Source organism: Lissotriton helveticus, chromosome 5_1 (assembly GCF_964261635.1).
Source record: "Lissotriton helveticus chromosome 5_1, aLisHel1.1, whole genome shotgun sequence".
Classification (NCBI taxonomy): Eukaryota; Metazoa; Chordata; class Amphibia; order Caudata; family Salamandridae; genus Lissotriton; species Lissotriton helveticus.
The window spans coordinates 635,968,801-635,994,731 of record NC_136065.1 but is presented as its reverse complement, the minus strand read 5'-3'; the positions used below and the strand labels follow the sequence as shown (position 1 = coordinate 635,994,731).

General features: G+C 46.5%; 1 protein-coding gene across 3 annotated transcripts in view; it reads left to right on the top strand.

Annotated features, from left to right (window-relative positions):
• Positions 1 to 25,931, top strand: part of LOC144754798 (tyrosine-protein kinase STYK1-like) — a 317,694-nt gene that overhangs the window by 155,803 nt on the left and 135,960 nt on the right. For all 3 annotated transcript variants that reach the window (XM_078643012.1, XM_078643014.1, XM_078643013.1), the window contains 2 exons: positions 21,035 to 21,175; positions 23,082 to 23,318. In XM_078643012.1, coding sequence (XP_078499138.1) covers positions 21,035 to 21,175; positions 23,082 to 23,318 — 378 coding nt within the window. The remainder of the gene's footprint in view (positions 1 to 21,034; positions 21,176 to 23,081; positions 23,319 to 25,931) is intronic.

The following is a 25,931-nucleotide window of genomic DNA, read 5'->3' as shown; positions in this document are numbered from 1 at the left end:
ACCATAGGTTATAGACCATATATAGTTAGGAATTAGCATTTACAAAACCTTGAAAATTCACTGAAAAAACCATAGGTTATAGACCATATATAGTTAGGAATTAGCATTTAAAAAACCTTATTTTACTCACACAAAACCATTGAAATTCCATATATAGTTAGTTGCACTAACTATATATCGCGCACCCGCAATCCACTGCTGATGATGTCACATATTACATCATTCATGACATGGTCAGTGACATCACTGATGACATCACTGATGACATCTCAAATGACATCACTGATGACATCACTGATGACATCTCATTTGACATCAATGACCACATCACTGATGATATCATTCATGTGACAATACAATGCATCTCCTCACACTTTAATATAACCTCTGTTACACCCAGTGTTAAATACAGAGTATAATTTTTGAAACCATTGACACACCAATACTAGTTACTACATACGCACTCAGTGATTCCTATGTTTACACACACATTCACTCATTTACCCATACAATCATTCATACATACAATCACTCATCTTTACAACACTATCATATGCACTCATACACCTATACAGACTCTCACACTCTGTCACTCATCCATGGAGTTACTCACACACCTAGTCAGTCCTGTAAAGAATCAATCACACTTCCATTTTCTAATCTATACAGTTAAACATAGAGCACCTTACATTTTGAAACATATACTAACACATAATTACTCTCTTATACAATCATTGATACAAGTACACATTGATCTGCACAGAGTCACACACCTCCCAGCCAGCCACACACACACTCAGTCTCCCATACAAATACTTGGGCAATCAATCAATAACCCATATAGTTACTCATATAGCTACTGATCAACACATGCAGCAGTTTACAGAACAACAGACATAATGATGCACAAATTAAGACAGTTTAGTCACTAACCCATGCACTCAGTGAGACACATTTAATCACTCACTCATACAGTCAGTCACGCACCTACTAAATCCTTCATCCAGACACTTCTACATCTACTCATTCTTCAATATGTAAAACATATTTAAACTTTACAGAAACACACAGTCACTGGATGATGTCATCAGTGATGTCATCAGTGATGTCATTTGAGATGTCATCAGTGATGTCATCAGTGATGTCACTGACCATGTCATGAATGATGTAATATGTGACATCATCAGCAGTGGATTGCGGGTGCGCGATATATAGTTAGTGCAACTAACTATATATGGAATTTCAATGGTTTTGTGTGAGTAAAATAAGGTTTTTTAAATGCTAATTCCTAACTATATATGGTCTATAACCTATGGTTTTTTCAGTGAATATATATATACACACACACACCCTTTCAGGCCTAGAGTGCTGCATACATTATGCAAAAAAGGAGCAGAGAACTCTGGGTAGTTCCCAAGTTTTGGTGGAGAGCAGCTGCTGTGTAGAGCACCCTGCCACACCAGCAACACTCTGAATTTGCTCATCTCAAATGTCAAAGGTCTTACAGGAAGAGCGCCAAACTCATAATCAGGCCCAAAATACCTATTGGCTGGGTGGAATGATGCACGCAAGGATGCTGTACTAGTACTCTGAGATTCATGAGGTTGTTGACAGAAGATAAGATATCTGAAGATAAGATGGAATACAGCCTCTAAATAAATATTCACAACCCTCATTATCAAAGCCTTCATCCTAGTGAGATTTCTACACCTTTCCAAATATGTCTGCGGATTTTAAGGAAAATAAATTGAAAAATACATTGGACCCAGTTCACAAAGGTAAAGTTAACTCTTTTTTTGTATTCACAAATAATGTAATAGTAACTTTTCGACTGCGGAGAATTCCCTACATAAAAAGGACAGGCCTGTCTTTTTATGTGCGGAGTTATTAGTCCCAACGGTGGAGTTATTGCAGTCATAAAGTTACTATTAAATGGTGTGTTTATGAATACCGAAAAGTGTAAGTTTACCTTTCTGAATCTGGCACACAGTATTTTCTTTGTTCTTCTGTGGTTGTGCCGTGATTGCAACTCTCCCCTGGAACACATGCGGGTCAATCCTCAGTGATTTTTCCATCCCAGGAACTTACCCATTTGTGATCAGTTATGTCTTATGAGCCCTATCTGCCCCTCCTCACCTTAGTTTGTGACTAAACTGAATAGTCTTATTGTGGGCAAAATAGCTTAAAATATTGGTTTATGTTCTGTGACATCTTCATTTTTGGGTCACTCGAGCTCTTGAAAGACCTCCTAGCCTGCCCTAGAGCCATGGAACAACAAGGTACCTGCCTCGATAACTTAGCCTCTGAAAGTAGCTGTATAAGAGGGCCACAGCCAGTGTTCCAGTCTGTCAGAATAGTCCCTGCTATGATATGGATGAGATCCTCTATTTCTCAGAGTGCATTACTGTTATTTCTTTGTCATGTTTGTCTCTCACTGAGAGCCATTAAAGTGAATGTGACATTCTAAATTGGACAGTTCACTGCTGTGACGTAGCAACCGTGGGCTACAGATCTATGTATTTTCGCTATTTCATAAAGGAATTCTAGGCTGCTCTGGCTGGACTCTGTGAGAGCAGGCAGTACAGCTTCTGAAGGAGATGGAAGGAGGCCACAGAGGCTGGTGGGGTTTGGTGTGAGGTCAGATATTTTATTTAATATTTGGCACAGGGAGGAGTAGCCATGTTATGTATGGCTCTCCCATTTCTCCTCTGTTCCTGCATAGCAGTTGAAAGCAGGGGCAGATGTTTTGGGGAACATACATAACTTAAACTTTTAGATGGGTAAATAGCGAATTAAGGGAATGAGCTTTGCTCTCGTTGTCTAATTCATGTCACTCAGAACATCATACCCTTCTATAATTCTATATGTTTTTCTGTTTCATATACCTTGATCGACCCATTGGAGGGCAGCAGTGTTCAGTGCATAAGTGTTCTAGAACTAAAAGAAACAAATTAACAAGTGAATGACAGACATGGATCTTGGAGGGGCACTGCTGAAAAAGGAGCTCTCGGGAGACACTGCTGACCATTTGGGGTGCACAAATTTAAAAAATGTAGAAAGTGACATCTAGGAGGTGTGTATAGAGGTAGTATGTTGAGATATCGGCATCTGGGTGTGAAAATATATGGGACAATTGGGGAACACAAAAACTCAGAAAAATAGGTCCAACTTCTGCTGAGGTGACAACCCCCTCTGCCCCCCACCAAGGAATAACATTTGTCCCACAGTACAGCAGCAGTTGTGCCACTATTCAGTAGCAGGACCTGGACTGCTGCATGGGGACTAACTGCCATTCCTTAGTGGCACTTGTTACCGTGCCTCACCTGCTGGAGCCATCCCTGCAAAAAAACAAAAAGAAAATATTGAAGGTGAATGAGCTTGTTCAAAAAATTCTGTGAGTGGGGAAATGTGGACATAGGCATACTATATTCAATTCATTAATCGTGTCGCAGACTTCATATAGGGGGCCCATTAGGATGTCGGGCGGATCGCCACCGCCATGATGGCGGTGGCGATATGCCCGACATTCATGCCCGCCCGCCACCCATTCCCCCCCCCCGCCATATTACTATGGCGGGGGGGAAACACCGTCCGCCGCTTTTCCGCCACGGTCGCCTTGCGGCCAGGGCGGAAAAGGTTCAATATGGTGGCGGTGTCTATTAGACACCGCCAGCCATATTACAATGGGCTTAGTTAGATGCTTAGTTAGATGCGGTCTTCACTCTGGGGGCCCCCAGAGTGAAGGAGAGGTGGGGGGTCCACACGGGGGGTACCTGTGATACCCCCCAGCATTTGCATACACGAAGAGGCAGGCACCGCGCCGTGCCTGCTGCTTTGTGTATGCAAATGCATATATGCATTTTTAGCATTGTGGCGGGCGGTGCTGAGAGCACTGCCCACCACAATGTTAACAATGAGGGATGTGCCCGCCACTGTTGTGGGCGCATCCTAATCCCCACCACGGGACCCCCGCCCTTAAGGGGGGCGGTCCCAATCCCCGTGAGGATGGCGGGCGGTCTTTGCCATCCTAATGACCCCCATTAACCCCCATAGTGCCCATTTCTCTGCTTTAGGTAAAAACATCTCTAATTGCATGGGGCAAAAAGTACACTGCATTTATGCCTATTACATTTTATAATACAGTTAAAAAGCTCTAACAAATAAAAGGTCATTAATATAGCACACTTAAAAATAAATAGTTATAAACTTCTTCAGTGAATTCATAGTGTGTCCTCATAAGTCAGAACTTCTAAATGTGGAAGATTTTTCCTTTGACAAGAGCAGAAATAATAAATGAAGTGACAGAGAAACAGATATCCACATTTTCTAGTGCGCATAAATACTTAAAAGCTTCCTGATAATAAATATATTTACCAGTTTTGAAAACTGGTAATAAGTATTGTTTTCTTAGATCCTTATACAATTTACAAAACAAGATAAAATGCATAGTGCTTTGACTGGATATACAATCACATGGACATTTTGGTAATGTCTGGGCCCAGGCCCCCATTTTCGGAAAGGCAACCCTCAAGTGCAATATCCTTAAATGCAATCTGGTGAGGTAGAATCTATGTTGTGTATTCTTAACATTTAAAAGGTAGTTTTGCAAATCAGCTTGTGCCAGGTCTGAAAGATATCTGCGCACCCTAGATTTGTTACACCCATGACTATCTCTTTCTGCATCAGTCTTACCCCTTAGTATGACTTTTACCTCAGTTTTACTATATCGTGGAATATTGACAGTATCCTTTACTCCAATGCTGTTATCTACTTTTCTCAGATGGCTATCTGTGTATACCAGCCATCTTATCTTCTTCCAAGAATCCAGTGGTAGGCAATCAAGTATTATTTCTTTGGTGAACTTTGTCTCGGTTTTCCTCCATATCTTATGCCTAAATATAACAGGACTGGTGTTTAGATCATCCTCTAAAAATGGAACTGCTGCTACCTTATGTATAATATAGGATGAGCTAGATTTTGACACAGCCAGCAGCCAATCTGAAGACAGGTTCTCTTGAACTTGTGAGGGGACACATTTTACCCACCCACATAGTGTGGACCCATAGCTAACACTCATGAGGCATGTACTTTTATATAGCATCAGTATTTCCCTAATTGATTTATGGCCGACTTTAGTTGTGAATCTAAAAATGGATTCTATGGCTCTTAGAAATTAGATTTTACTTGTGTTCAATTGGATTTCCCAACGTCCATCCGCAGTAAATTGGATTACTAATTTTTTTTAAATGTTTGGGTCTCAGCTAAACTCAATCCCCTAATATGATGTGACCTATTTTTTGCCCTTCCTTGTCCACTTACCATAGTATATGTTTTCTTTAAACTGATATTCCTTTCTTTGTCGTCCATAAATGTGACAAAGTTATCAATCAGGAGCTGCAGGCCGTTTGCAGTTCTAGATAATAGAACAGCATGGACTGCATATAGTAGGATTGGAACCCGGCGCAATCCGCCCAAGGGGGCATCGGCCTTCGCTTTTTGTAGCATCTCGTCCACCCCATTTATATAAAGTGAAAAAAGCAGGGGACAAGGACACACCGCGTCAGATCCCCCAGGCAACCTTGAAACGTTAGGTACATTTCCCTCAGATCATACCTGTGCAGTCAAATGGGAATAAAATTGTGACAGATAAATAATAATACCAATCGGGGCACCCATATCCGTAGGGGTTTTCCATAGCTTACCATGGTTTACCAGATTGAACACACCGCTTAGAACTGCAAAGAACAAGTATCTATGGCCCTCTTTTGCTTCTGTATAATTGTTGATGAACAGATGTAAATTGACACATTTTTCTATCGTACCAGCATCCCTCCTGAACCCATGTTGTGTGTCCGTGAGGATATGATTATCGTTCACCCATTGTTTTAACCTATTCAGGAGGATTCGGCCCATTAGAGTCCAGGAGGGATATTAGTCAGTAGCATCTTGGGTCTCCTCTATCTCTCCTTTTAAATATTGCTACAATTGTACTTTCTGTCCCAGTAGCGGGTAGGAAACCTTCAACTGTTGCGTTACACACTTGTGTTAAAAAAGGGCCCCATAGAATGTCATGTGTCTTGAAGATGTCTATTGGGACCCCTTCAGGTCTAGGGACGTTTGCATTAACAGTTTTGTTTAGGCTGTTAGTTACCTCTTCTAAGCTTATTGGTGAAATGTCTACAGCATGAGTAGTATATACAGATGAGGTGGGTAGATCTATAGTGAGGTTATCTGGATTAAAAATGGTACCAAAATGTTCGATCCCATCCCCCTGTTGTACAAGAGCTTCTACCCTAGGATCCGCTATATCTTTCAGGAAAGGGTGATTTTTTGTCTTCCAAAATAAGTTATTATCATTTGTCTCAGCAGCCTGTAATAGATCGAAGCAGACCCTGTCCTGCATATCTCTTTTCCTTTTGGCCAAAGCATGTTTATACGCAGCTCTCAGATTACTAACTTTATCCATTTCTCTTGGGGTATAACATAGGGCTTTTCTTAGGTTTCTGTTTGCCAAAGAACAATCCTTATCAAACCATTCCTGTTTCTTATTTCCCATACTTCTATTAGTAGGTCTTAACTTAACCAATATTTCTGCCATTAATTTGCAGAAGGCTGATATGATACACAGCGGTGGGGACCCCAGATCAGTGCATATATTAAAATCAGTAAGATTCTCCACCATGATTGTTTCTGTAAGAGCGGTGCCATTTATATTGGTCTATTTCAAGCTGATGCAGTTTCTTCCCTGCATTTCAATATGATTTGCAAGTTATGGCCCTTTTAGCCATGTGGTGTTTATATTAAAAACCACTGTCAAGGGGGAGTGGTCACTGAAGGCACTTGGGGTATTCTTGAATTCAGTTTTTAGTCACTGCCCATTTCCGGAGACCAGAATATGGTCGATTATGGAGCATCGACCATTCCCATGGAAGGTTGATACTTGTTGTAACCCAGACTCTTTAGAATGTTCTAGCAGCTCCATAGTGTATTAAAAAATAATTTTGTTTATTGCCTCCCCAAATAAGTTATGCGGAAAGTGTGGCATCCCCTCCCCATTGGTTTTTAAGTAGCCACAGCTTTTTGATCCCGTCCTATTGCACTGGCTTATATTAAAATCCCCTAGCCATATTGGTATGAAATCATCCTTAATACGACTTGTGAAAGATGGTATAGTTGTAAAAATTAGTTGGGCTGCCTCTGTGGGAGTTGCCGGTGTTAAAAATGAAGTAAAGCCTTCCACATAGAATTTGTAAGTTGCCCAGGTCTCTTGTAAACAAACTAGATGAGTTTGGTAAATTATGTCCAGCCACTCTAAGTTCCCTAATTTGTTTTTTACTCCTGCGACGTTCCAGGATTTAATTACAAGGTTAGTGTTTCATTTTTAACGGTTGAGTGTTCCATTATCTACCTCACGAAGGTCACAGACTATATTCTCCTCAGGTTCTCCGCACGCCGTCTCCTGCCAGGAGTCCACTTGCTTGAACCAACTGCAGTCTTCGTTTCCGGCTTTTCCGCACTCCGCCTCCGGGTTGGGGGAGGGGCTTCCGGGATTACTGGAGAGTCCTCCCGGGTTTTCGCTCGTCGCGATTGGCTCCTGCAAAGAAGGAGAGAGGGGTGGAGTCTGAGTTGCTATGGACGCCACAGGATCAGATGGTGAGGTCCGGGACCTTGAGGGAAGAAGCTGCTTCGACTAGGTAGGGGACGTGACCCTTTCACAGTGTCCCAAAACTCTTTGGCCATCCAGTGTATCACCTCATTTTTCAGTTCAACCCATGTTTCAGTTACACGGGGCATTAGTTTGGGAACATTTCTTAGTATGGTAACAGAGGGTGTTGCTTCTGGTGGAAGGTGCGAAGTCATATCTACACAAACTTCACTACTCATAGAAGTATTACTGTCATGGGAGCTAAGGGAGGATGTTGGGGAGCTGCACAGACTAAAGTGGGTGGTGGTAAATCAATCTGTGTCATCTCCTCTGTAGCAGTATACCCATTTGGTACTGGCCTTTTAATCAGAGCCAGCACTTTTTTTACAGATATTTCCAAATTGGAGATCCCAATCTTAATGTCCTCCAGGTACTTCTTTAGCGATCCCTCCAAGGTTTTCATTTTAGTATATAGCTTCTTTAGTGTCAAGTCCGTTAATTTGACTGAGTTTGGTGGCTTTTCTTTTTATGGGTTACCCTGGGTATCTTAGGGACACATTTTTTTCAATGCACCCTTGTAGTTATATTCCCCTTCTTCAGTTTTGTGGCTAACGTATCCACTAGCTGATAGCTTTTCTTTGCAGTGGGGGGGGGGAGATGGGGAGATGCCTCACGTATGAGTTAATCTTCAGTGATCAAAGGGGGGCATCAGAAACACATGGTGGTGGGACATTTTTCTTTTTGGGTAGAGTCACTAGTTCTGTTGGAGCATCTCCTTCGACAGCATTATCCATTACACTATGTAGAGCAGTTTTGGTTGTGGCCAGTCTCTCCTCTGAGTTAATAATCTCATTATTCAATAGGCCCATAATGTTGGTTAGATAATTAGTGATTGCGTTAGTGGAGGCTACTGGCTTTAGTGCCCCCTTCCCAAGTGCCTGAACCAATTTGTGCTTGCTCATGGTTAAAATGTGCTTAACAATTGATTGAAGACCTGAGAAATAATACAGAGATCTGATTAAAAAGAAACACAATCCTACCCGATCTTCTGTCGTGCTGTCCGAGTCCGGATTGGTCCAAATATGGAGGACTAAAGAGGGACCTTTATGGCAGCGGAGGACTGTGCTCACCTCTCATGCCATGTACAATGCTGGGGGACCAAGTCCCACCCCTGCAAGCCACCACAGAAGAGCCGGTGAGTTTGTTTGTGGGCTACGGACGGCCCGGTTTGTGCAACCCACGCTGCGGGACAGGAGAGGTGCCATTACAGCAGCGGGAGGCTGTCCCTGCCTCCTGCGCCTTGTAGAATGCTGGGGAACCAAGTCTTACCCCAGCCAGCTACCACAGAAGAGCCAGTGAGTATGTTTGTTGGGACTCGGATGGCCCGGTTTGTGCAACCCATAATCTAAATCTAAACAAATAGTATATTTGCATGTGTACTTCTGATGCACCGAATGTACGCCTGTGCGTTCTTTACAGTTCAAATAGTCTTTTTGTCTGTTGAAAAACTCCTTCCGCCCTTCCTCATGGAATATGGTGTGTGCTCCTTTCCAGGGCTCGAGTCGGGGTACCACGCGGGTGGACGGCGCCCCCCCACTTATTTTACCGGGAGCTCGATAAAAAACTACTGCCAGAGTCCTATATATCTTTTTTAAAAACATTTGTTATTGTTTTACATCACATTCAAATACACCGCCCGGTAATGGGCCAAACAGTCAAAGTCACGTGGTGCATCCCACATTGACATTAACAATTATACAGGATCGCCTGTGGAAGTAAGTCCTGCCCTCTGTTCTGCACATTTCCCAACCTTCGGTCATGACGCAGTTCATGTGTGGCCATTATTCCACTGATTATTCTCGACTAACCCTGCCCCCAACTTCAACTATCCCCCATCCTCCTCCTCCCTCACCACCCTCCAAGGTGTGTCGTGCAAGGACTAACCCCTGCAACTCTGGAGAGCTAATCTCTGAAGCATATAGTGCATCGGGACGGCCATCATTGGGGATAAGGATTATAGGGTCATGCGTCTATAAAGACTCGTCACCGCCTTTATGGTGCGCGCCGCCATCACCACATACTGGCACCCCATAGAAGTCGGCGGCTCCTTGAGGCCCATGTTCCAATGCTTCCTGATGGCTGCCGTGAGGGCAGTATATTGTAGGAAATCTCCTCCTGGCAGGTCATATCGGTCCCACAAAGCGTCAAACGGGGTCAAGGCTCCCTCCTAGTAGAGGTCTCCCATTGTCACCAGTCCCTGCTGTTCCCAGATCTCCAGTCTCTGCCAATTACCCCATGCGGTAGGGCCCTGCACATCTTCAGTGGGATTTCAGGCGCAAATGGGCACTTAATAGCCACCCTCTGCAGGTACCTATTCCAGCATTTCCACGCCGTAGCAAACTCCAAGGTGAGGGGTGTTGCCCCGAGCGGGAGACGCAGCACTATGCGTGACAGCACCATAAAGGGACCCCATACTTCCCTAGCTTCTTTCTCAATCCTGGTGGCTCTGGCCACCCATTATGTGAGCCACTGAAATTGGGCTGCTAGATAATACGTTTCGTAGTCTGAAACCGCTAGCCCTCCTTCTGCAAGGGGCCTCATGAGCGTACTGAGGGCCACCCTGCATCTGCCCTTCCCCCATAGAAACAATGTGACCATTGTTCTGAGCTGGTTCAAATAAGTTGTTTGTAACCATATCGGTAAGGCCCTGAAAAAGTATAACAGATGTGGTAAAGTCACCATTTTAAGAAGCGCCACCCAGCCCGCCGCTGACAGAACTCAAAGTTGGCCTTGGTCCCCCTGATTGCCTTTCCAATTTTCCCTTCCAGAACATCACCTTGTTCATGGTAGACAAGTATCCCCAAGTAGGGCAAGCAACTGTCCTCCCATTGCACCCCCTCAGTAATCTGCAGACCCCGCCTGCCCTCGCGTGCCGGGATTAGACATGATTTTGCCCAGTTTACTTTCAATCCAGCCACTTTGCTCAGATCTTTCAGCAGGGATTTGGCCCCCCATAAGGCTTCACCCGTATTTGCCAGGAACAATAAGAGATCATCTGCGTATAGGGCAATGTGATGGATTTGACCATAGACGTCAAGACCCTGGTAAGCCCGTTTCGATCTAGCATGTGCTGCCATGGGCTTCATTGCCATAGCAAATAACAATGGGGAGAGGGGGCAACCCTGGTGCATGCCCCTCCCTACTCTGCATGCCTCTGAGATCACCCCCCGTCTTGACCCTGGCCGTAGAGTCTGCATATAACAGGGCTGTCCAACTCACAAAATCAGGTCCTAGACCCATTTTCCTCATTACATGGTACAGGTACGCCCACTCCAAGCAGTCAAAGGCTTTTTCTATGTCTATTGCAAAGACCGCAGCAGAGTCTGCATTGTAGGAGTCCGCCTCTAATATATGGAAGAGCCGCCTGATGTTTAACGCTGTGTTTTGGGCTGGGATGAACCCGGATTGGTCGGCATGTATGAGGGTGGGCATGTGTGGGAGTAGTCGGGTGGCCAGGATCCTGCTCAATATTTTATAGTCAAGGTTGAGCATGGATAGAGGCCTGTATGCCGCTCTGTCCCAACGTTGTTTACCCAGTTTCAACAAAGGAATGATGATCGCTTCCCTAGTGGAGTCAGGTAACCTGCCGATTCTCTTAGCCTCATTATATAGCCGAGTGAGCTATGGGGCAAGCAAATCTGTGTAGGAAAGATAAAATTCTACTGGCAAGCCATTCATGCCTGGGGTTTTATTATGGGCCATAGTTTTGATGGCTACCCGAACCTCCCGTATTTCGATCTCCCACCCCAATACCTTTGCCGCACCCTCGTCCAGGGTTGGCAGATCAACCCCCCGCGTAAACTCCTGTAGCTCTTCCTCTAAGGGGACTACTCGACTACAATAGAGCTCAGTATAATAGTCGTAGAATAACCCGTTGATCCCCTGTTGATCAAATCTAGGTACCCCCAGCTGATCTCGCAGCTCCAGTATAACTAAGACGCGGCGAGCCAGATTCGCCAAACAAGCAAGGAAGGCGCCCGATTTATCCCTTTCCGAGTGTGCTCGTGTGATGTATGTTTTATAGTCGAAGCAGCACAGTCATTCCACATTAGCGGCCACTGCTTCTCTAGCTTCTATCAGTTCGGCGTGGTTGGCCGCGTTCTCAGGCCTATCTTTCTCTAGCGTTCGCAAGCGCTCATCATCTCTTTGGATGTCCTGGAGGAGGACCCTCCTAACCCCTGCTAGAGCGGACATGCACCTCCCCCTAAGGACTGCTTTATAGGCATCCCACTCCACATTCACTGATGCGGCTGTTCTCTCATTAACCTGGAAGTATTCTGTGATAGCTGTCGCAATAGTGGTATGGAAAACCTGATCATCTAAAGCCTCCGGTCTCAGTCTCCAGGTGGGAATCTTGGGGCGTGAGCGTGACCATTGTAAGTGGGCTAGAACTGGGTTGTGATTGGATATCATCCTGGTGAGGTATTCGCTGTTACTAATTGCCCCATGGACATCAGGCGAGCACAGAATGGCATCGAGGCGGACATGTAGCTCATGGAGAGCGGATAAGAAGGAGTAATCTCGGGCCAAAGGGTGCTGGGCTCGCCAGGTAACAATTAACCCCCATTTCTGCTGCCAACTATGCCGTGCTTCTGCCAGTCTGTGCGCCGGCGCATTAGGGAGGGGGAGTGGGAGTGGGAGCAATCTAAGTTGACATCCGCAGTGCAATTAAAGTCACCCCCTAGCATCAGTGTTACCGTGAGACTAGTCGCTAATTTGTGTGACAGTAAGACGAAGAAGGCCGGTTGATCTGTATTAGATACGTATATGCAACCCAGCCATCTTGTTTCCCCTGTACCACCACATACCTGCCCTCAGGGTCAATCACTTGTGTTGTGCATTGGAATGGGACTTCAGCTCTTACCCAAATCAGTACCCCCCTTGCAAATGCAGAGTATGCGGTGTGGAAGACCTGACGCCTCCTGCGGCGCTGTAACACTCTCCCCTCTTGCGCCAGCAGATGGGTTTTCTGAAGGAATGCAATTTGGATGCCTCTATGAATCAAATAGGAGTGTATCTTGTGGCACCTGAACATAGAATGCATGCCCCGCACATTCCACGAGAGACATGCTAAACCTAGTGGGGGTCCCATTACAAATATTTATGTGGTACACCTTGAAACATAGCCTTTCCCACTATTCGCTTGGATCCCCAACTTCCCCTTCCCAGATTAGGCACCCAACGAGGCATTCCACTATGGTAGTATCCACTAACGTCTAGGAACTAAATAAGGGGCTGACTTCTGCTATTTATCTAGGCAAGGCTTCCTAGGGTGCCTCCTCCTCTACCATTTGTCCAGATTAGAATTTTGAATTTGAATTTAAAAGCATTTATTCAGCGCACTTCTACCTAGCGGTTTCATGGCGCTATTGCGATAACAGAGGATGTCAGCAGAGGGAGGGAGTTTAAACAGAATAGGCTTTAATGAAAAGAAAAGTTTTAAGATCCTTCCGGAACTGGGTATAGGAGGGCACAGTGCGAAGGGCGACAGGGAGGGAGTTCCAAAAGGTGGGGGCCAAAACAGCGAACCTCGCACCGCCAGCCCTCAGTTTCTTAAATCGAGGGATGGCTAAGAGGGCCGCATGGGAAAAGCGGAGCTCTCTGCCGGGGAGATAAGGGATGACAGCGGAACAAAGAAATTTAAGGGCAGTCCCTGCTCTTGCCTGAAAAGTGAGGCAGCCGAGCTTAAAGAGAGCACGCTCCCGCACCGGCAGCCAGTGTAGCGCCTTTAATAGTGGGCTGGCCCGGTGGTATTTTGGGAGGCCATGAATCAGGCGCGCAGCCTGGTTCATTACCAGCTGCAAGCGGTGGATCGCGTAAGCGGGAGCCCCGTTATAGACTACGTTGCCGTAATCAATACGGGACAATACCAAGGCTAGCACGATGATTTTCAGGGCGGGGAGAGAGAAGAAACGGGAAACCTTCCTAATTGTTCTCAAAGAAAAAAAACAAGAGGAGACGACTGAGCTGACGTGTGAGTGAATAGAAAGTTGTGAATCCAGAAAGATCCCAAGGGTTTTAACTTTAGGCACAGGAGAAGGAGGGACACCGAGTGAGGGGGGCCAGAAAGAAGGGGACCATGGACTGCAACCACCTCCAGTCAAGACCAGCTCGGTTTTGTCTGGATTAAGTTTGAGGTGATTGCAGTTCATCCAGTCCTGGATGAATCTCATCACTGACTGGACGTTCTGGGCAGATGAAGGGGAGTTGGAGAGGTTAAAAATTAGTTGGAGGTCATCGGCGTAATTGAACACCGTGACCTCCAGCTGCTGTAACATAAAAATGAGGGGGAAGATGTACAAATTAAATAAAAGGGGGGAGAGGGACGAGCCTTGGGGGACCCCACACTCAACCCTACGGGAGGCCGCGGAGAAGCCGGTGAGATGAACCGCCTGGGTTCTCCCGGCTAAAAATGACTCAAGCCACGAGAAGGCCAAGCCCTCAATGCCCGCCGCCCTGACACGGCAGAGAAGAATGGAATGATCCACCGTGTCGAAAGCGGCGGATAGATCTAAAAGTATCAGGGCTTGAGGGATCTTGATGTCAATGCCTTCCCGTAGCCTGTCCATCACCGAGATCACCACTTTCTCCGTAGAGTGCAGGGGTCTGAACCCGGCTTGATGGGAGGAGAGGCAGTCATTGGCTTCTACGTGGGCACTCAGAGAGGTCGTAACATGAGTCTCAAGGACTTTTGCTAGGTAGGGCAGAAGGGAGATGGGGCGGTAATTGGCAGGGGAGGTTGGGTCAGATTAGAACCCCGGTTTCAGGTGTCTGTTACCTAACAGTCCAAGTGAGGTTTCCACCAGTTCGAGAAGGTCACACCCTCGACGCAGGAACGCCAGGCCCCCAGCAGGACTGTTCAGAACACACAAACCTGCTCCTCCCAGCCCAAATCATCCGCTGACCGGGGCGTGATCTTTGGCATATCTGCTCCCACGCCCTACGATCCATGTAGATCTCCGATCTGCTGCTCAGATGTGTGCTCCCACCCGGCAATGAGCCTGGGCTGCTCCAACTGTGCGACACCACCACCTGCAGAGCTCTCTGCCGTTCCAGGCTGAATTCCCTGGGTGAAGGAGCTTTGGTGCCTGCTCCCCGCCCCCGCAGGCTTTGTTGCGAGTGTCTTGTAGCTGAGGTTGATTGCTCCGACGGGCCACGGGTTTCCAGCCAGTCCCACACCTCCTGCGGTGAACTGAAGAATCGTTATCCCGCTGGATCCGCCACCCTGAGCTGAGCAGGGTACAACATTGCATACAGCAGGTTCATTTGACGTAATCTGGTCTTGACAGCAATGTACAAGGCCCTGCTGTGCTGAACCTCTCTTGTAAAGTCTGGGAAAATTATAACGCTGCTGTTATTAATGCGGAGGGCTCGTTTTTGTCGGGCACATTGTAAAATATGGTCTCTATCATGGAAATGTAACAGTCTAGCTACCACTGGTCGGGGGGAGCTCCTGGCTTCGGTGGCCTGGCCGGTACTCTATGAGCGTGCTCCAGGGCATAGAAGGGGGACAGTCCTTCCGGGGCCACCTCACTCCGGAGCCAGTTTTCGAGGTAGCTAACCATGTCTGCCCCTTCTGATTTTTTGGGTATCCTGATGACCCGGATGTTGTTGCGCCGCGATCTCCCTTCATTACCCTCAGCGCACATTTCAAGGGTTTTCACTTTAGCTTCCAGTGTTGTCAGGGATCGACGCATCTCTTGCACCTCGGCCGGCAGGCCACATAGTGCCTTTTCGGTGAATGTGACTCTGTCCTTGAGCTTCCGATGATCAGCCGTCAGCAAGCTCATGTCCATGCTAATAGCGTCTATCTTCCCCTCCACTGCTTCTCTGTAGGCCGTTATGGCCTACATTATATCAGTTAACATAGGCTTCCTTGTGGTATGCTTTCCCTGTGTGCCAGGGACTTCTTCTTCCTCATCCGAGTGCTGTTCAGGAACTTCCACGTTGAGGACTATGAATCCCCGCTTCTTCTGTGGCCTCCAGTTCCCGGGCCCCCTATCAGCAGGCCGTCCGTCCGTCTGATCACGCCAATCCCTGGGCAGAATACGACCCAAGAGCTGCAGCCGCGGTGGGTGATGTTGCAGGAGACGCGTCCTCACAACGTTAAGTATTATCTTCGTCCCCACTACAGGGATTCTCTCCCCCGGCAAACTCGCAGGCTGATGGGTCTCATCGAGGCAATGTCACTCTGGGCTGCTCACCTCTTACTCAAGCGGACCCCTACTTGCAATCACTCCAATAAGGTACAGTGCCTTGTTTGCCAGAGATTAGGGCCAGCAGCTCTCCCCCCAGGTGCTCCAGCCATGGGGCCGATCAGGCTTCTCCCTAGGCCTGACTCACGTGGGGAGCCCAGGATGGTGGTGCTCTAGTCACTCTAGTCTCCTCAGCCCTCACGGTTTTCTAGCGCTCAGGCACACACAAATAGTCATGAGGCAGTCTCTTTCCGGCGCCAATCAGTGCCACCTCTCAGATTCCAGCACCGCGCAGTGTGGCCCAAGCCCTCTCACCGCCAGGCCGCCATTGACATCCGCCTCCACAATCGCACAGGGAGCTCCAGGTTCGCCGGAGAGCTCCGGCTCCTAAGCACTGCTGGTGTGCCAAGGACGGCGCTCCAGCCGCCCAGTGATACGTGCCTCCTTCTGCGCTGACACGCTCCTCCCTTTCTTTCTGCTTTTATTTTGTATACCACAGCATTCCTCCGTGGGGCAGCGACTGGCTTCCAACATGCGTGAGCGGACCCCCCTCTTCACTGCGCCCTTTGTCTGGTCGCCATTTTACACCAGGGCCCGAGGCAACACTGGGGGAAACGCACGCAACCCCTGGCTTGCAGCCCGATGTCCCCACTCCTCCACTATGTTCCCGGGCACTAAGGGGCACTCTTCCAGCACAGGTCTCGCTCCCGGTGGCCAGTTTCTCTCTCTCTGGGCTTTTCAATGGAGTTCTATCATCTAGCCGCCATTTTGCTGTTCAGACCAAGGCCACCCGGGGGGCTGCTCATCTCGGGGGCCGGTTAAGCCCTCCTCCAGTATAGCCAAGGTCCCGCAGTCCTCCAGGGGCCCGTCACCTCCCGGCTGATCACCTGAGCACTTTCTCCTGCCCCGACAGCACAACCGCTCCACGGCTGCGGCACCACGGCCGGCATTAGGGCATCTGTGTCATCTTGAGGTCAGGCCTGCCGTGGAACCGTCCCGCTGGTATCTCTTGGGGCCGCTGCCAATTCCGTTATTGATGCTCGCAGAGCCGGTCCCCACTGCTCGGAGGGCTCACAGCTCCAATATCGGACCCTTGCAACGCCTCAGGGGATCAGGATACCTTGGGTTGGTGAGATGGCGAATAGAGTTCCTCAGCTTGCGTCTGTCTCCATCGGCTGCTAGCCACGCCCCCCTACTACCAGAGTCTAATGTGCATACTTGTTCAGGGCTGTAGTGACACCTCCTTTCATCTGTAAAATACAGTACACATGAAGTGTCTCAGCTGTATGTCACGCGCTCGTTTCTCTGATGCAATCACATCTAAGGGGTGGGCGAGGGGAGGCAATGAGTCTGATGGTACAAGCCACGTTTTGTGACGTCACTTCCTGTTGTGACATCAGCGTCCTCCCACTTCTTTTTTTAGGACTTGTGCCCTGCTCCTTTCTATGGACAAACAACCGAACCATCTGATTGTTTACAGGACTAAGTTACATTGGTGGGCATAAATGGCTACAGATCATGATTATGTGAGTCAGCATTGTGACGTTTATGCTCACAGATCATTTTTAAGCACCTACACTGTACTTAAGCATGCAGAAAAGCCTATGAACTGAGCCTTGGGCGACTGATACATATTATAAATGCTTAAGAAATATCAGTGCCATTGTCTTCAATAAAATCAGCTCCATATTCCTCGTGACTTCAAATGGTAAAAGGCCTGATTTAGAGTTTGCCGGATGAATGTGCATCAAAACGTAACAGATGTCCCGTCCACCATATTGCAAGTGCCATAGGCTATAGCGCTCTTGTAATACATCGGACCGGACATTTTTGTTCTGGTTCTGTAGGAGCACTCTCTCTGCTAACCTCCAAATATGGCCCAAAGTCATATTCTTCTGCTATTATCAGTGGAAAAAAACTCCAGTCTCGTTTAATGTAAGAGCCAACTTCACCATTAGAAACCTCAGGCAACTCCCAAGTTAATCGTTAGATTCGGATGTATGACGTTACAACGCAGGCTATTACAACGCCTGCCTTTACAACGTGGTTTTTACATCGCATACCATTACAACGCATAGCGCTTTTGGGTGCTGGATAGTGAATAGTTTAATTTACTATTCCAACTCCAGTCCCCGTGGACACTAGGGAAGGTTATTGGATAGTAAATTAAGCTATTCCCTATCCTAGAGCGCCCCCCAGCGCAATGCGTTGTAATGTTTTGCGTTGTAATGACCGCGTTGTAATGGTAGTGCGTTGTAAAAGTTTTGTTGTAAGTGATGTTTCCCGTTAGATTCACCTGATCGTTACCGTTGTCAGTACCCCAGCCACCATTCAACAAGTTAATCTAGTCACAAGTGTTCCTACTTTATTTTACATATCCAAAATTTGAAAGCTATAAAGATGATAATTTTTTTGTGTTGCATTGATACAGATTGAACAATGTAATTATTTTTTAATTGAAAGAGCAGGAATATTGAAAACGTATCTTTCAACTGCCCTGATTTCAGTTGCCCCACAGAAGCAGGTCATATTTATCACACCTGATAACAACCAACATCACTGGGATTGGAATGTATTAGGTGTGATAAATAGCACCAATTACAATTAACGACCCAAAATGGGGCATTGTTTGCAGGTTGTTTTAGTTTCTGCATAGATATCCACATTTCCAGCTATTTACTAAGCATTTTTCTCCTGTCAAGTGTCAGAAGGTTTCACCTGACAACATTTCTCTGAGGAAAATGGCGGGAGTGTGGTGCTTAACCGGTCAACTTGTAATTCTGATATGTGCCCTAACACGAGTTACTGCACATACCAAACTGAAACAAGCAGCCGTAAGCAGGGCCTGAGTGCCATTTGAATGCTCTGTTATAATTGTTGGCTCTAGCTAGGAATGGGGAAGGAGGAAACACAGCAGGCTAAAAAAGAATTGACCATCGTGAGGAGACAATTCTCTCTGGGAAAGTCACTGCGGATGTGCCTGTAGCAGGGAGCGTCCAGTGACAAATTGTTATAGAATCCTCCAAGCCCTCACACAATGTACCCAGAAGATCACAGATTCCTCTGCTAACAATTGAGTACCTGTCTACAGACTGGCTTCTGTATATATCTGAATATTAATGTGTGACACACATTGACTTTGCTAATGGAAGGATTAAACAGATCTTCAACACATGCTGACATATGCTGCTCTTCAATTCACACAGATTGAAGCGTAGGGGCCTTTACATGAGACAAGAAATTGTTATGGTACATTAAATCTAAATCCTACAGCAATGGTTTTTTTTAGATACCAGAACAGATTATGATAGACAGGACTTCATAGTGTACTCAATAATCGTGAGGCTGCAGTGCTGGCCCAAAACATCACCCTTACGCCATCATGTTCAACTGATGACAGGAGGTTCTCGTGCTGGTGCACAGAGTTTGGTTACACCAAACATGTCATGCATTACAGCCAAGCACCTTCACTTTGGAATCATCTGTCAAGAAGACAGTGTTTCAGAAATCTTGTGGGAAACCTAAGCTGGTAAGGCAGAGAAGCAGTTGTCTCCTGGCTAAAGTCCCAGGAAAGCTGTACTTGTACACTCTTTGCCTAATACTAAAAGTATGAACTCTAATATTTACCCTATTAACAGAGGCCTCCTCATCGCTGGATACATCTCTGGCGCTCCTTACAATCTCAGGAGCACTATACTGTCTGATCTTGGGTTGAATTTGCTGGAACGTCCATTGCTGGATGGATTGAAAGCTACCTAGACATTTCTCCGTTTGTAAATAATCGTTCTCAATAATCGATCTCACTATGAAATCATAGATTTCATGTTTGGAAGTGTTGACATCAACTCCCCAGACTGAAGAGCACCAATGATTCTTCCTCTGAGACAGTCATGGATATCTTGGATATCATGGATATCTTTTGACTGAAGCATGATTCGTTACCACAAGTCTGAATGCTCTAGACCAAACTGATAATGTTTCAAATTTGTTTCACACGTATCGTAGCATTTCCTGGCAGTGGCGTAGCAAGGAGGGGCGAGAGCAGAAGTTTGGGGGTGGTGCTCCCCCCAATCTTATCTCCAGCACCCCCCCCCCGGTCTTACACACAGCAGCGGTGCGGCAAATACAGGGGCAACCACGGGCAGCCATAGGTCTAGCTACGCCACTGTCACCTGGTGATAAGTAGTCATGTGCATTTATTTTACAGCTCCTGATTCTAATTACTTCCTTCACTGACATAGAAGTAGTAAAAGTACACTTACTTTTTCACACAAGAGTTCTGAATGTTGGGTGATTTGGTTGTCCAATATATGAGGATAAGTTGAAATTTGTGGGTTTTTTGTCGTGTGAGATAAGGTGGATCTACAGTTAAGGGATTATTAGGAAGGCAGGCGGACTTCAGTCCCCCCGCCACCCCAGCGGTGCTGGGACCAGGCGCCAGTGGTTCGGCGGTCCGGCACCGCAAATTAGGATGCGTCCGGTACCCTGGCAGTCGCATTCTGCATCTTCAACATTGTGGAGGGTGCTGCTGTAAGCAGCACCCCCCAATTCCAAAGAGGCATGCTGTGCATTGCCATGCACAACGTGACAGGCACTGCACCTTGTGCATGACAATGAAGGGGGGTACCATAGGTACTCCCCAAGTGCAACCCCTTAACCTCCACGGGGGCCCGCAACGTGCCCCCAAAGCAATTCCCGCCAGCCTTTCCATGGCAGCATCGCTGGCATGGAAAGGCCTTAACAACCCGTCAACATAATATGGTTGGCGGCGCCTGGAAGGCACTGCCACCATGTTATGCCCCAGCACCGCCTGGCAATCATAATTATTGCTGACCGGCGGAAAAGCGGCAGACAGACTTTCCGTCCGCCATGCTAATGTGGTGGGGGTAAATCATGTTGCCCGCCATCATAATGACCCCCTTAGTATTTTGTGAGGGCTGGATAAAGGCCAGATATAGGCTGATGTTGATAACCACAGAGACTTAATCAGGTGTACTTCTTTTGTCAGAGAATTGTCATGAGAATGACATATCTCTTCCTGTTTACTTAATTACTGAAAAAGCTCTGTTCTATTCTTCTACAGCAACTAAAGTAATAATGTATGTGTCTTTTCTTTTACAAATGTTTGTTGCAGATAATGTTGGAATGCAGGTTGCAGTTATCATTGTACCCATCTTACTAACATTATCAACTGTGCTGGTGGTGGCAGTTGTCCTGTGGAAATCCTGCCAAAGAAGACGGGGGAAGAAGATTGAACCTATTATTGTGCTGAATGGTAAGAGTATTTACAGACCTTAGGTGAAACATCCCTTTATTTCTTCAGTGCTCTCTGATACATGTATACGAAAGTACCTGGTTATGTGAGGTAAGGTGGAATTCATTTTGTTTTACATTTATTTTAGACTATTTCCAGGGTCTAGACAACTCTCTTTAGTGCACCCAATTTTGAGATCAGAAACTGGGACTCTTCAGAGTGAACATGATTTTTTCAAGGTCATGTATTGTGTCCATTAGTCTACAGGCACAATTTTCCTCTCATTTTTTAAAAAATGGGTCCAGAGTCCTTTTACACACTTCCATAACAAATCGAACACTCTTGGTTGTGGCAGCTGGGCTGTGGGAATTTTACTTTACCCCGTTCCGTGCTGCCGTCGGCCATTGGCCGATGGCAGCTTTACCTCCCCAGTGCTGCCCTCGGCCAATGGCCGACGCGGCCCCGCCCGTTTTGCGGAAGTGCTGCACTTCCGCAAAATCGCGGATGCCGTTAAGGCGTTAAGATCAGTGCTTGAGTCATAATAAATGCCTGAACCCGATCAAATGTATTAACATAATATGCACAACCTGTATGGAACTAAAGCCTAGGGTGTAAAAAATATTTACCCAAATATAGCTACATGATTGTATATTTCATAGATTATTAATCTTTTGTATCAGCTCAATCCATTTGGGTACCTGCTGTCCTGATTTTATGGTTAATAACGGAGTTGCGTGATACAATTAAGATTATTACAACATGTCTACCTCACAAAGTATACACCTCTGTCATGGATGCTGGACGTCATGGGAATATTAATTGTGAAAATCCAATCAGATTCACTGACAATGTGGCTGTAGCTATAAAGAAAGGCAAACTCATTAATACCAACAGTGGTATGCACCAGTTCCAATCATCATAATAGGAAATCTTTCTCTTTAACCATACTCTTTGTGGAAGCTTAGTTACCATTTTCACATTTGAAAGGAATGGAGGTAGGCCCCGTTTTATGGCATTTGATAAAAAGTACTAAGGGGTCTTTTAGGATGGTGGGCGGATAGCCGCCATCGGTCCGTCGGTGACATCCGCCGTACTGGTGGCGGCCATCCGCCCGCCATCGAAATCCGGAAAACCACTGGTCCGATTAGCATTGTGGTCATGATCGCAGCGGTGTGATTTTCCGCCCACCACTTTTCCGCCTGTTGCAGTCCACCCGCTTGCCTTGTGGGTGGAGCTGGACCGCTACAATTGTGACGTATCAGGGCCAAGCACCGCTGGCATGATAATGATGCCGGCGGTAGCCAGCCTTTCCGCAGCGTTGGAACCGCTATGGAAAGGCATGCACAAACATGTTCCGGGGGCTCATTGCGGGCCCCCAATGTGTTGGGGGTGTGTGGTGGCACTGGGGGTACCCAGGGTACCCCCTACATTTCCCTGTGCAGGTGGCAGGCACTGTGCAGTGCCTGCCATGCAGTGCAGGGAGATGCAGGCCATGCCCCATTTCACATCTCGGCGGTGCTGCTGGCAGCAGCGACCACCGTAATGTTGATCGCCGGAATCCGAACGCCGCGGTCGGATTTTGACTGCGGAGCCGCAGTCCTTGCGGGCGGTCTTTTACCTGTACCATGGCAGTCGGGGAGGTTTTCCACCCACCATCCTAATAGACCTCAAAATGTAGTATAACATAAGATAACACGGTATCATGTAGATAATTATCTACACTGCCCCTGTTATTACTAGTGAGCATGAAGATGGTCTTGTTACACAAGGAAATAGCAAAAGCACACTGCATATTGAGAAATTAGGAATTAAATTTTTGCGAATAGGTGTTTGCAGAAGGTTTTATGATATAAGCATTAGAAAATAGATACAATGATCAATCTCAAATTGTGAAAAATAATTATTCAGTATATATATTTCTCTCTAGTGGAAGACTTGAACCAAGTGGAGAAGGAACAAGGAGTGCTGAACACAGCCACGTCCTTTGAAGATCTTCAACACATCCCAGAGCCTTTTCTTGAGAAATGGGAACTCCCTCCAGATAGGGGGATCAAGAGCGTTGAGTTTCTGTGTGATGGGCGATTTGGTGCGGTGTGCCGCGCCACTGTCGGAAAGAATGGGGCATCTGAAACTGGACAAACTGCTATTGTTCGAGAATGTGCAGGTAAGCAGCGGACAAGTGCAAAGAAGCTGTCTTGTACATTCTTATCTTTAAAGGCTTTCTCAAATAATGCTTCATAAATTGATACCTTTCTTGAGCATAATTACAGGTGTTCAAAGGTTTTACCCCTAACTAATTAGTAGTCTTGAAGGTTATGTGACAAAAACCCAAATATTTATGGTGTGTTTTATAATTTGGGATAATAGGTGAACCACACAAGCTAATTCTCTATACAGGCAAAGGAAATTATTTCATTCTCGGTTCAGTCCATGTCTCTATTACATAAAGGTCTCCAGTGGGTTTGGAGTTAAACTGAAAATAGCAGATTACTGAATCGCTTTTTATTTATCTTCAAATCTTGAATTGCTTATTACAGCTTTTCGGAATTAATGTTTGACAAATATCTGATTAATATTACACTGAATTCAGTGCTCACTCATGGTGCATTGGAGTTTGGGATAGGAAAAAGGTTTCATTTTTCAATATTGTCTAAAAAAGGCCTGCTTTGGTTTTCAAAGGACTAGAACCTAAGATTAACTACACATAATTGGTTACTATTGCACTTTGTTGTACAATAGAGGATCAGAACTTGGATTCTTTGCATTCTATGGGGTAACTGTGGAAGATCTGAATCCTCCAATTTATTTATTTATTTATTTATTGTGACTTGTATAGCGCGCTATAACCCAGGGGTCTCTAGGCGCTTTGTTAGGGTCAGCTAAACAATAAAAAGATGCATCAACTTACATTTATCGGCCACCCCACGCTTGCTGGAAAAGCATAGTTTTTAGTTGTTTGCGGAAAGGCATTAGTTTCTTTTCATTGCGGAGTTTCAGCGGTAATTTATTCCACATAGCTGGCAAAGTATGTGAAAAAGCGCGTCCACCCACGGTAGTCAATCTACAGCGTGGCTGAACCAGGTAGATGGAGTCAGCCGATCTAAGCGCCCTCCCTGGTTTGTAAAGGGACAGACGAGATTTCAAATAGGTGGGTGCTCTCCCATGAAGCGCCTTGTGTACAATGCAGAGCCCCTTGAACATTAATCTCTGCCTCACTGGCAGCCAATGGAGTTCCCGCAGGAGGGGGGATGCCTGGGTACTCCTTGGTCTCTTGAAAATGAGCCTCGCAGCATCGTTCATGACCGTCTGCATTCTATTCAGGAGGCCCTGTGGGAGTCCTATATACAATGAATTGCCATAATCCAGCCTGGCCAAAATCATTGCAGAAACCGCGCTCCTTAAGGTGGAAAAAGAGAGCAGTGGGGAAACTTTCCTAAGTTGGCGAAGGAGGCCGACGCAACAGCCCACCACGGCTGTAACTTGCTTCTTCATGGACAGCTTACTGTCCACCTGGATGCCCAGACTCTTAACCACCTCCGCCGGTTCTGGAGGCGTGCCCAACTCCCCCGGCCAGAAACGATCACACCAAGGGTTGCCAGCGATGGTAATCGGCAACACCTCGGTTTTGTCCGGGTTGATTTTCAAGGAGTTGCCGGACATCCAGTTGGCTGTGTTTCTCAGAATGTTTTGCAGTCTGGTAAAGGCATTCTGGCTATCCTCCAGCTGGATGATGATCTGGGTGTCGTCTGCGTAGTTATATACCTGACAGTCCATTTGATTGAGCATTCGAATCAAAGGCTGTAGGTATATATTGAATAATAGGGGTGACAGAGCAGACCCTTGTGGGACTCCGCAGGTGATCGAGGTTGCGGTAGAAAGCATGTCACCTAATTGCACTTTCTGCGTCCTCCCTTGAAGGAAGGATGTGAACCATGCCAGTGCTATGCCCTGAATGCCGATATCCCTCATCCGCGACAGTAGTTGTTCATGACACACAGTGTCAAATGCCGCGGAGAGGTCCAACAGCACCAGGGCCCCCGGGATTTTCTTGTCTGCTCTGTTCCTAAGTTCATCTACGATTGACAACATAACCAGCTCCGTGCTGTGGTTCGCACGGAAACCTGCTTGATTCGGCTCTAGCAGCATGTTGCTTTCCAGATGTTCAGAGAGGGTGATAAGGACATGCTGCTCCAGAACCTTCGCCAAGAATGGTAGCTGGGAAATTGGTCTGAAATTCTTCAGACATTTTACATCTGCCCCTGGTTTTTTTAACAAGGGAATCAGAAGAGCTTCCTTGAAGGCAGATGGCACTTGGCCAGTTTGTAAAGAGAGGTTCAGGAGACTCAGCACGTCATCCTCAATGCCCGGGAGTGCGAGTTTGAACACTCCAGGTGGGCATGGATCCGATCTAGAGCCGGACTTAACCCGTCCCGTAAGGGAGACTAAACAATCCTTAGTAATCAAGGGTAGATTAGAAAGCGGGATTGTAATTGGCAGTATGGCTGGGACATCCACCGGTGGACAGTCAATTTGCGAGGTTGCCGCAATTTCAGTGACCAAATCAATGACTTTGTTGGTGAAGAAATCCTGGAACTTCTGACAATCCTCCTGACTAAAGTCCGGGGACTGTACCTTGTTCTTCCTGAGCTCCGTAAGGACTCGGAAGACTTCTTTCTGAGGGTTCGTAGCCGAAGAAATCCTCTCCTCGTAGAACTCGGACTTCCTGGCTATAATCGCTTACTTATGTTTGCCACTTCCCAGTCCTGTATGTTGCAAT